At 49.5% G+C, this 12,721-nt stretch overlaps 1 protein-coding gene across 1 annotated transcript in view; it reads right to left on the reverse strand.

Annotated features, from left to right (window-relative positions):
* Window positions 1-1,360: 1,360 nt before the first annotated feature.
* LOC309565354 (mitochondrial inner membrane m-AAA protease component AFG3L1-like) overlaps window positions 1,361-12,721 on the reverse strand; it is a gene marked incomplete at its 5' end in the record, with an annotated part of 59,861 nt that continues 48,500 nt past the window's right edge. Inside the window, 4 exons of the mRNA XM_082270269.1 lie at window positions 1,361-1,962; window positions 4,002-4,196; window positions 6,012-6,212; window positions 11,868-11,983. Coding sequence (XP_082126395.1) covers window positions 1,759-1,962; window positions 4,002-4,196; window positions 6,012-6,212; window positions 11,868-11,983 — 716 coding nt within the window. The 3' untranslated portion in view covers window positions 1,361-1,758. The remainder of the gene's footprint in view (window positions 1,963-4,001; window positions 4,197-6,011; window positions 6,213-11,867; window positions 11,984-12,721) is intronic.

Genomic DNA, 12,721 nt, shown 5'->3' on the forward strand with positions numbered 1-12,721 from the left:
GTCACGGTGCTGCACATGTCATCAGTTATGACACCAGCCCTTTGACGGATTGACACTTCAGTTTAAAGCACAAGCAACTGTGACAGTTATCATTCACGGCATGCCTTGCGGGTTCCTAAGGACAGGGATGATTGGCCGGCGTCTCATTACTTTATCCTGGAAGTAATTTCTAACCATTTGTAAAAAGATCTTTGATGTGAATTCTGCAATTAGGTGGCGCCTTCCTTGTTCCTTCCCTGACCTGGCAAACGGAGGATAGCAGATTCTGGGGCCCGCCAGCACTGATGGATTTTATTGGACTTTATATGGACATGATGCGATTTGTGAGGTTTTTGACAATAACCCTTCTGTGCGCCGCTATTTCTTACCATTCAGCAGCATGCCTTGAATGGAACGGTTTATCAAAACAGATGAAGTGATTGTAAAGGCAGAAGGTGCATTCTATAAACCTTCTATGTGCAGCAGCCCCCCCTCACCCCCCTAATACCCGAGCCCCCTTTCCATCCAGCAATGTGCACGAGAGCCTTGGCTGCCCAGGACTCTTCCTCCTCATTGGCTGAGACAGGAGCGGGCTGTGTGAGTCAGTGAGTTAATGAGGAGAGAGAGGGGGCGGGGCCTGAGCCACAGCTCCGTGTCTGGATGGACACACAGAGCAGCAGTTCAGGAGCGAGCCTGCTCGGGTGCCACTATAGCAAGCTGCTTGCTGTGGGGGCACTCGGCAGAGGGGAGGGGAGGGGCCAGGAGAGCCGGCGAGGGACCAGGGAAGAGGAGGATCTGGGCTGCTCTGTGCAAAACCAACTGCACAGAGGAGGGAAGTGTAACATGATTGTTATTTCCAAAAAATAAAACAAGACTTTAGTATCACTTTAAATGGATGGGTTTAGTTCCTCTTTGGAACAGCTCATTGGTTTGTATTTCATCAATGTATTTATTTGATTGCCTGGAAATCAGCTTTACGCATTTATTATAAATATCTGTCATTCGTGAGCCTCAATCACGTGATCAGAGAGGAAGAGGAAGAAAAGGAGGAAGAAGAAGTGGAGGAAGAAGAAGAAAATGAAAAGGAAGAGCAAGAATAGGAAGAAGTGGAGGAAGAGGAAGAAGAAGTGGAGGAAGAAGAAGTGGAGGAAGAGGAAGAAGTGGAGGAAGAGGAAGAGCAAAAAAAAGGAAGAATAGGAAGAGGAAGCTTTGCACAGACACTGCTCCAGCCCCCTCCCATGTGAACCTGACTTGGAGATGCATAGACATCTGGAGTGGTGCTGAAATCTGGTATATATTGTATGTAGAGCGCAAACTCCTCCTCTATCAAAGCGTGGAAAGAAAGAACCTACAGCAAACAGTTGGAGTCATCGTCCCCCTTTCACCTGCTGAAAGATGACAGATGGAATCTGATTGGTTACCAGGGGCAATGCAGTCCTTCCACTGAGATGTGATCTAGTATTCTAGAAGTATTCAATGATAGCTCATCACTAAGAGCTCATTGGTGGATATAAATACTTAGGAGGAGCTTCCATGTTGGATGTGACACCAAAAAGGAGCTTCCATGTTGGATGTCACACTATACTGAAGTCCTTTGCCCTGTATTTTGTCTAGTATTGAAAAGCCCCTTTTCCTGGCACCAGCTGAGGCACTGTTGGCAAGGTTCATCACAGATACAATGGAAGAAGTTTGGCCCACGGTTTGGTTGTCCTCCCTGAGAATTTGCCTCATTACATGAGAAGATCATTCCCAAAGGTCCGTATCTGGAAAAGCTCCATCCTATGGCGTCTTCTCCTCAACTTTCTCTGTCTTCTCCTGATTCCAGTCTTTCAGACCCAGAGGTAAGGAAGTGTCTTCCTCAAAACTGCCCGTCCCTTCCACGAAATCTTCATAGGACGACTTCTCAGGGAACGGCCGGGGGCCCAGCAGCTCGATCATGTCCGACTTCTCCAGGACTTCCTTCTCCAGTAAAAGCTTCCCCACCTGTGTGTGAGAAAGGACAGAGGGGTAACAGAGGGGTAACGGAGGGGTAACAGAGGGGTAACAGAGGGGTAACAGAGGGGTAACAGAGGGGTAACAGAGGGGTAACAGAGGGGTAACAGAGGGAGTAGCAGAGGGAGTAGCAGAGGGGTAACAGAGGGGTAACAGAGGGGGTAGCAGAGGGGTAACAGAGGGGGTAACGGAGGGGGTAACGGAGGGGTAACAGAGGGGGTAACGGAGGGGTAGATGAACCCGCTGAGCTCCAGACACGAATCCATCTCTCACCTTCCTTTCTATCCTGGCCATCTAAGGTCTTCTCTTTCTTTCTCTCTGTACTCTCTATGTCACCTTACGCTTTATTCTTTATAGTTCCATCATTATTTTGTATTGCACCTCTGCATGTGATTGTATCTACAGATTTCTGTGTTATGTTGTAAAACAATAACGATAGATTTGTCTCTAAATAATCCAACTCTCTAATCATTAATAAATTATTCATTGCGTTTATGGAGTGCAGGCAGTACAAGTACCTGAATCTGACTTCATCTCAGCCTTCTGCAATATTCCAGACAGCAGTGCTCAGACTGGGAGAGGGGGGGGGGGGTCAGCACCTGGGGCCACATAAAAAGAGAAGTTAAGCCAAATCTTGTTTGGTCATACTCCGTGCCAAGACGAGATCATCCAGTGCCCAGAGCAAAAATGCCAAATTGGGCCCCCCCCTTCTTCATTATGTGCAAGCCTATGTGGAGGAGGGGGAGAGCGAGCACAGCCTGCACCTCCTCCTGCCTCTCTCCTCCTCTACTTGCCGCTTCCAGCGCTGGGCTGAAAGAAGCAGTGATGCCGCTGTCACTACTCCTGTCAGCCTTACAGTACACAAGACTTTCTGCGCTCCCAAAGCCTACATAACATACTGCGCCCAGGGCAGCTGTCCCTTCTACCTGTCCCTTGTCCTGGCTCTGGTCATACTTCTCTTGTGGGTCGCAGGAGTGCACTTACTGTTTCACTCCTGTGACCCAGTATCATCGGACAGTAGGCTAATGTCCCAGAGCTGCTCCACCCTCTGGATGTATCCTGACAATATTGTCTGGACCCTCCCAGATACCTGACCGGTACCTGGCTCAGCCTCTCAGCACTCCACTGAGAGCCTGAGCCAAGCGCTCCTGCCCCTCCACAGGCCAGCGCTCTACTGAGAGCCTGAGCCAAGCGCTCCTGCCCCTCCACAGGCCAGCGCTCCACTGAGAGCCTGAGCCAAGCGCTCCTGCCACTCCACAGGCCAGCGCTCCACTGAGAGCCTGAGCCAAGCGCTCCTGCCCCTCCACAGGCCAGCGCTCCACTGAGAGCCTGAGCCAAGCGCTCCTGCCCCTCCACAGGCCAGCGCTCCACTGAGAGCCTGAGCCAAGCGCTCCTGCCCCTCCACAGGCCAGCGCTCCACTGAGAGCCTGAGCCAAGCTCTCCTGCCCCTCCACAGGCCAGCGCTCCACTGAGAGCCTGAGCCAAGCGCTCCTGCCCCTCCACAGGCCAGCGCTCCACTGAGAGCCTGAGCCAAGCGCTCCTGCCCCTCCACAGGTCAGCGGTCTACTAAGAGACTGAGCCAAGCGCTCCTGCCCCTCCACAGGTCAGCGGTCTACTAAGAGCCTGAGCCAAGCGCTCCTGCCCCTCCACAGGTCAGCGGTCTACTAAGAGACTGAGCCAAGCGCTCCTGCCCCTCCACATGCCAGCGCTCCACTGAGAGCCTGAGCCAAGCGCTCCTGCCCCTCCACAGGCCAGCACTCCACTGAGAGCCTGAGCCAAGCGCTCCTGCCCCTCCACAGGCCAGCGCTCCAGTGAGAGCTGGAGGAACAGAGTGGAGAGCGGTGAATGATAGTCACTGCTCTCTGCTCAGAGGGGACCCGAGAAGTGAGAGATCAGCAGTCATGTGATCGCTTAGTTCTCCGGCTTAGAGCCAACAGGAGATCGATGCTGCAGCCTTATAGGTATGTCACAGTATAGGGTGGAGATCTCACAGAATATGGATATAGGAAAAGTTCTGAGGAAACAATTACCTTCTCCACCTGATCCTTGCAGCGTGTCAGCAGCTCCATAGTTCTGTCATAGGCGGCACTGATCAAGTCTCTGGCTTCTTGGTCAATAAGCTCTGCCGTAGCTTCACTATACGGTTTTTCTGCAAGTATCTCCCCTTGGCGGCCGAGATCGAAGGACACCTGACCCAGCTTCTTGCTCATTCCAAACGTTACAACCTGAAGGAGGAAAAGTGTTGGTGACACTCAGCCTAACATACAGTATTTCACAAAAGTAAGTACACCCCTCACATTTGTGTAAATATTTTATTCTTATATTTTATTTATTCTATATATTTTATTTATTATATCTTTTCATGTGACAACACTGAAGAAATGACACTATGCTATTTCTTCTTATTCATTTTAATAAACTCCATTTGGGTAATGCTCAAGGTTGGTGTGCCCTCTTTTTTCTTTACAGTTATACACTAAACCCTATTGAGCATCTGTGGGGATCCTCAAACAGAAGGCGGAGGAGCGCAAGGTCTCTAACATCCACCAGCTCTGTGATGTCATCATGGAGGAGGGGAAGAGGACTCCAGTGACAACCTGTGAAGCTCTGGTGAACTCCATGCCCAAGAGGGTTAAGGCAGTGCTGGAAAATAATGGTGGCCACACAAAATATTCACTTTGGGCCCAACGTCAGCGGCTGCATGCAGGGTAAAGATCTCCTAAACGGTGCACGTTTTAGGAGATAATCATTTTACCTACAGGAAAGGCTTACCTGTAGGTAAAAATGACAAAGCGGGGTATACAACCACTTTAATGCATGCTATGCATTAGGATAAAAAGTCTGTGTGCAGCAGTCCCCCTCAGTCCCCCTAAAACTTACCTGAGCCCCCTCTCTAGCCAGGGATATCCACGAGTGCCTCAGCCATCAGGATTTTCTCTCCCGATTGGCTAAAATACAGCAGCGGCACCATTGGCTCCCACAGCTGTCAATCAAACTCAGTTAGCCAATCAGGAGAGAGAGAGGGCGGGGTAAAATGTCAACTCTATGTCTGAATGGCTGGGGTGCCCCCCATAGCAACTTGCTTGCTGTGGGGGAACTCAACAGGAGGGAGGGGCCAGGAGCTCCCAGACAGTGACCTGAGAAGAGGAGGATCCGGGCCGCCCTGTGCAAAACCATTACAGAGCCGGTAAGTATAATAAATGTTTGTTATTTTAATAGAAAAAAAAAAAACTAGACTTTACAAGCACCACTTTTATTCTAGTCGCAGGGGTCTTCAAACTACGGCCCTCCAGTTGTTCAGGAACTACAATTCCCATCATGCCTAGTCCGGTCTGTGAATGTCAGAGTTTTACAATGTCTCATGGGATGTGTAGTTCTGCAACAGCTGCAGGGGCCGTAGTTTGAGGATCCCTGATCTAGTGCTTGTTAGAATTATGAGTGAGCATATCCTGACACAGAGAGATATTTGCACCTTACAAAGGATCCAAGCAGTGAGCAGTTATACATACGCTTTGCTATGAACCAAACGCAGCCTACGTGTACTACAGCCTACAAGAAGTACGTCTTTATTTAGTGAGCCTTCGGCCCCTTTCACACGGGCTTTCCCATCCGGTCTGTCAGTTTTTCAGGCGGACCTGAGCGGATGCTCCATGCACCCCTATGGGGCAGCGGATGTCAGTGGTGACATCTCCTCTGACACCCACTGCTATCCAATCAGATCCTGTCCGTGAAATCCAGACAGATGAAAACCCTATTTTCAATCCATCTGGAGGATCGGATAGGTTGGGGACAGGCGGTCTGTTTTCATCCAATCTCCCATGGAGGAGAGTGGGGATCTGACAGCTCAGTCTCTGCACAGTAAGCGGAGACAGACCTGTCAGCGGGGATCGGCAGATCGATCCCCACTGAGCCAGACGAAGTCCGCCGGACGGAAAGCCCGTGTGAAAGGACCCTTACCATGTAACACCCAGTGTGCTGCATGCGTCTCAGTAACACCAATATAAAGAATAAATTCCTCCCGGCTGTCTTTGTCTCCTCACCTGTGAATACGCGGTATGCGTCACCTTCCTCAGGTCATCCTGCGCCCCAGTTGTGATTCGCCCAAAGAAGATCTGTTCTGCCACACGGCCTCCCAGCATCATGCACATTCGGTCAAATAACTGCTCTTTGGTATAAAGATACTGCTCTTTCGGGAGGTACTGGGCATAGCCGAGGCCTTTACCCCGAGGAATGATGGACACCTAGACAGAAATCACACCAGAGTGAGGAGATGAGTATTCTACATCCACAAAGAGGAACCAAGATGGAGAAAAACTGTCAGAAAAATAAGAACAATAAACGTCGATTTACATAAAAGCTTTAGAAAGTTATTTCCTCCTATTACTGGAAAGATGGGAAGACCACCAAAAAATAAATCTACAGTACAATGGGCATCCATGAGCTCCGGCCCGGTGCCCTCATGACTTCTGAATAAAAAAACATTTATTATCCTTTTTTATGAAGAACGAGTAAAATATGCGGCACTCTATACAACGTACAATATGAGGCACTCTATACAACGTACAATATGAGGCACTCTATACAACGTACAATATGAGGCACTCTATACAACGTACAATATGAGGCACTCTATACAACGTACAATATGCGGCACTCTATACAACGTACAATATGAGGCACTCTATACAACGTACAATATGAGGCACTCTATACAACGTACAATATGAGGCACTCTATACAACGTACAATATGAGGCACTCTATACAACGTACAATATGAGGCACTCTATACAACGTACAATATGAGGCACTCTATACAACGTACAATATGAGGCACTCTATACAACGTACAATATGAGGCACTCTATACAACGTACAATATGAGGCACTCTATACAACGTACAATATGAGGCACTCTATACAACGTACAATATGAGGCACTCTATACAACGTACAATATGAGGCACGCTATACAACGTACAATATGAGGCACGCTATACAACGTACAATATGAGGCACTCTATACAACGTACAATATGAGGCACTCTATACAACGTACAATATGAGGCACTCTATACAACGTACAATATGAGGCACTCTATACAACGTACAATATGAGGCACTCTATACAACGTACAATATGAGGCACTCTATACAACGTACAATATGAGGCACTCTATACAACGTACAATATGAGGCACTCTATACAACGTACAATATGAGGCACTCTATACAATGTACAATATGAGGCACTCTATACAACGTACAATATGAGGCACTCTATACAAGGTACAATATGAGGCACTCTATACAAGGTACAATATGAGGCACTCTATACAAGGTACAATATGAGGCACTCTATACAAGGTACAATATGCGGCACTCTATACAAGGTACAATATGCGGCACTCTATACAAGGTACAATATGCGGCACTCTATACAACGTACAATATGAGGCACTCTATACAACGTACAATATGAGGCACTCTATACAACGTACAATATGAGGCACTCTATACAACGTACAATATGAGGCACTCTATACAACGTACAATATGAGGCACTCTATACAACGTACAATATGAGGCACTCTATACAAGGTACAATATGAGGCACTCTATACAACGTACAATATGAGGCACTCCATACAACGTACAATATGAGGCACTCTATACAACGTACAATATGAGGCACTCTATACAACGTACAATATGAGGCACTCCATACAACGTACAATATGAGGCACTCTATACAACGTACAATATGAGGCACTCCATACAACGTACAATATGAGGCACTCCATACAACGTACAATATGCGGCACTCTATACAAGGTACAATATGAGGCACTCTATACAACGTACAATATGAGGCACTCTATACATAATAACGTGGTGCAAATTCTATAATTCTTCCCTACACGGGTTAGGAATTACAAGTGTTCTGAGAATGAGGAAAACAGGAGAATGTGGGGGAGGGGAGGGGGGGCATGAGTGACAAAAAGCAGCACGTTTTGAGGCAAGCTGACCTACATTATTACTGACAGGTAAACATCACGGAGTTAAATCCAACAAAAAGCTGGAAACTCTGTGCTTCTTAAAAGATCCTTTATTGATGCACAACAGCAAATACAATGTCCATAGATGCTAACGCGTTTCGGCCTCAGCCTTCCTCATAGCATGCATAGGCAGTATAGGACTGCCCTGCAATAGACTTTGTTGATCTGAATCCACGATTCTTTTCTGTGAAAGCATTGGCATGTCTAACATTCGCAACCCAATGTAGTCCTTTCTGGGACAATAGTAGACAAATATTATCAATTAGCATAATGATGCGAGTGTATGGACTATGCACCACATGCCAGCACAATATAGGATAGAAGATCGGGAAACGCCCTCTATCCCTGCGGTCATCGGTTTTGGCCCTAGAACCTCTAGCTATAAAAATCAGCAGCTGCACATAAGGCCCTGTTCACACCTGAGCGGATTTCAGCTCGTAAAACGCTCAAAACGCCCAACAAGCAAAATCCCATTCATTTCAATGGCCCCTGTTCACATCGGAGAGTTTTGTCTCCAGAAGAAAAATACCTGAAGCTCAAAAAAGTACATGAGTTCTTATTTTGGCAGATTACAAGCATTTTTGTTAGATGTCAATGCCGGCCTCCAAACACCTGCAAAAAACACCTGAAAAAAGCCAGAAAAAACGCCTCAAAACGATGCTCAGGTGTGAATGGAGCCTTAAGCTGTGCTGTAGGTCACACAAAATGCCTGCTTTATGCAGAACTTTGGATAGAGTGAAGGACAAGTTTACTCTGCTAATCTTTTCATAGCACCGACCCCAACACGAAATTCAGCCTGGTTTTATGTCAGTTGAAGGAGAACTTGTCAGAAGTTATCATGCTGATAACACAAGAACGGAGCAGGAGAAAGCCACGGGACTTGGGGCTTTAAAGAGAGATAAGTAAACACTACAGATATCTGTGTTAGGTCACATTTCATGAATCGGGTTTAAGTCCAATTTAAGTCCCGGTTCACACTAGTGTGATGCAGGAAACCCTGAGATTCAGTGCCAGTTCCCACACCAGAATCGCACACAGTGGTTCACAATGGGATTTGCGAATCGCTGGGGGTGTCAATGTAAAAAGGTATTGACACTAAGGATAGGCCGATTATCGGTGGCCGATATGCACTTTCCCCGATATATCGGTATCGGCCCTGGAACTGGCCGATATTTTTATGACGTCATTCTGCCTTCTTAGGCCGCCTCCCTTGCCTTGGACAGCCTCGTCTGGAGTCGGGACTAGTCTCATGGAAGTGTATCACAGCCATACACCCACCCACAGCAGCTCAGTGCCAGCCAGCCATCCACAGGCCCTGTACCAGCCATCCACCCACAGGCCCTGTACCAGCCAGCCAGCCACAGGCCCTGTACCAGCCATCCACCCACAGGCCCTGTACCAGCCAGCCAGCCACAGGCCCTGTACCAGCCATCCAGCCACCCACATCCACAGGCCCTGTACCAGCCATCCACCCACAGGCCCTGTACCAGCCATCCACCCACATCCACAGGCCCTGTACCAGCCATCCACCCACAGGCCCTGTACCAGCCAGCCAGCCACCCACATCCACAGGCCCTGTACCAGCCATCCACCCACAGGCCCTGTACCAGCCAGCCAGCCATAGGCCCTGTACCAGCCAGCCAGCCACAGGCCCTGTACCAGCCAGCCAGCCACAGGCCCTGTACCAGCCATCCAGCCAGCCACAGGCCCTATACCAGCCAGCCAGCCAGCCACCCACATCCACAGGCCCTGTACCATCCAGACACCCACATCCACAGGCCCTGTACCATCCAGACACCCACATCCACAGGCCCTGTACCATCCAGCCACATCCACAGGCCCTGTACCATCCAGCCACCCACATCCACAGTCCCTGTACCAGCCATCCACCCACAGGCCCTGTACCAGCCATCCACCCACAGGCCCTGTACCAGCCAGCCAGCCACAGGCCCTGTACCAGCCATCCAGCCACAGGCCCTGTACCAGCCGTCCACCCACAGGCTCTGTACCAGCCAGCCACCCACATCCACAGGCCCTGTACCAGCCATCCACCCACAGACCCTGTACCAGCCAGCCACATCCACAGGCCCTGTACCAGCCAGCCACCCACATCCACAGGCCCTGTACCAGCCATCCACCCACAGGCCCTGTACCAGCCAGCCAGCCACAGGCCCTGTACCAGCCATCCAGCCAGCCACAGGCCCTATACCAGCCAGCCAGCCACCCACATCCACAGGCCCTGTACCATCCAGACACCCACATCCACAGGCCCTGTACCAGCCATCCAGCCACATCCACAGGCCCTGTACCATCCAGCCACCCACATCCACAGTCCCTGTACCAGCCATCCACCCACAGGCCCTGTACCAGCCAGCCAGCCACAGGCCCTGTACCAGCCAGCCAGCCACAGGCCCTGTACCAGCCATCCAGCCAGCCACAGGCCCTGTACCAGCCAGCCAGCCACAGGCCCTTTGCCAGCCACGCACAGCCCCTGTGTCAGCCACCCACCACAGGGTGCCAGCCACCCACTCACCACAGGGTGCCAGCCAGCCAGCCACCCACAGGCCCTGTACCAGCCAGCCACAGGCACTGTACCAGTCAGCCCTCCACAGTCCCTGTGCCAGCCACCCACAGGGTGCCAGACAGCCAGCCACCCACCACAGGGTGCCCGCCAGCAAGCCACCTACAGGCCCTGTACCAGCCAGCCACAGGCACTGTACCAGTCAGCCATCCACAGCCCCTGTGCCAGCCACCCACCCACCACAGCGTGTCAGCCAGCCAGCCACCCACAGGCCCTGTACCAGCCAGCCGCCTACCACAGGGTGCCAGACAGCCATTAAGCATTAAACAAAAATTAACATGTTCAGTACCAGATTTGTGTCAAAAATTGTCTTTATTTTTCAAAACTTTAAATGTACAAAAATATCGGTCAATATCAGCCGATACCGATACGTTGTGACCAAAATATCGGTATTGGCCCTGAAAAAACCATATCGGTCTATCCCTAATTGACACCCCCAGATTGGTTCCCAGATCGCAGTGTGAACTGTGAAATGGTGCAGGAATCGGATCGCAAAGGTGTAAACGCCCATGCAATCTGATTCCAGTGCGAACCAAAAAAAGGGTTCTGCACCATTTTGGTGCGAGTGCAATGCGATTTCAGCCATACACTTTGTATGGCTGAAATTGCATCACACAGACATCTCGTGATCTGCAAAGCAATGCGGTGAGAATAACATGCGATATCTGGCATCGCACTAGTGTGAACTGCCACTGTTTCTCTCCCATTGTGTGCCTCCTAGGTGTGAATTCCCATTGTTAATTGAGTCACCTATTGTTTCTGTCTGTTTGCTAATCATACATGAGGTGATTATTCTTGTGGTAACTATACCTCATTACCTAACCATGGTGAGCCGTTTACCCCAATGTGCAATATTTGTTTTTATTGTTCATGTGGGAACTGTCCCTATTTCTGAAGTGTATAAAAACCGGCATTTCTCTTCAATAAAGTCTGATTACTTTGGTTTTTACCTCAATATCTTGTCTGTGAATGAGACTTGAGGTAAAGGGCTGGTATTAGCTCTCGGTCTGCTGGAAGGGTTTGGAGAGCAGGAGGCACTGTTTGCACCCAGGAGGGGTGCCAGGCGGTCCGTCACAGATGAGTAGGATATGAATGATGATATAGGCAGAAAAAAGCAATGCAGGGAAGATCATTTTCTGATCTGGATTATACGAGGTCATTAAAAATATTGTTGGTCTGGTTCTAGCGGACTATGAAGGGTGAAAACCAGAACATAGAGGTACGGAAAACAGATGAGGGAATGTTTCTGCAGATTACCTTTAGTAAAGGATCCGCATGTTCCAAAAACCAACCAACCACAGCATGGCCGGCTTCGTGGTAAGCCACTGTGCGCTTCTCGTTGGGCTGAAGGACCTGAGTCTTCTTTTCCAATCCTGAGAACAGAGGGCCAATGTAAGTGAATTAAAGTGATTCTAAATTCCTTTTTTTAATAAAAATAACAAACATGATATACTTACCTGCTCTGTGTATTGGTTTTGCATACAGCAGCCCCGATCCTCCTTTTCTGTGGTCCTCAACCTATGCTCTAGGTTCCTCCCTACTGCCAAGTGCCCCCATAGCAAGCCGCTTGCTATGGGGGGCACTCATGCATGCTTACTCCCGAGCCGGCTTTAGTGCAGCTCAGCCCCGCCCCCAGCTCTCTCCTAACTGGCTGTGATTGACAGCAGCAGGAGCCAATGGCACCCGCTGCTGCCTCTCTGTCCAATGTGGAAAGAGAGCTGAGAGAGCTGCTGCTTTTCTGTACATCACTGGATCGAGATTGGGCTCAGGTAAGTATAGGGGGGGGGGGGGGGCTTGAGGGAGCTGCATGCAGAGGGTTTTTTACCAAAATGCATAGAACACATGAAGGTAAAAAATCTTGTACCCTTAAGGTTTTTCACTTTAATCCCCCCCCAGCTCCCCTTCATTATACCTGAGCTCGATCAGATCCAGCAACGTGCATGAGAGCAGCGGCTCACAACGCTGTCTCTCTCCTCACTGGGCAGATTGATAGCAGCTCCTGTCATTTAAATGCTGTGATGAGGGGGCAGGGCCAAGCTGCCCACTCTGTGTCAATAGACGCAATGAGTCCACACGGGTTCCCCCATGGAAATCTGCTTTCTATGGGGGGC

This window comes from Pelophylax lessonae (genome assembly GCF_965119305.1).
Source record: "Pelophylax lessonae genome assembly, chromosome: 10".
Taxonomy (NCBI): domain Eukaryota; kingdom Metazoa; phylum Chordata; class Amphibia; order Anura; family Ranidae; genus Pelophylax; species Pelophylax lessonae.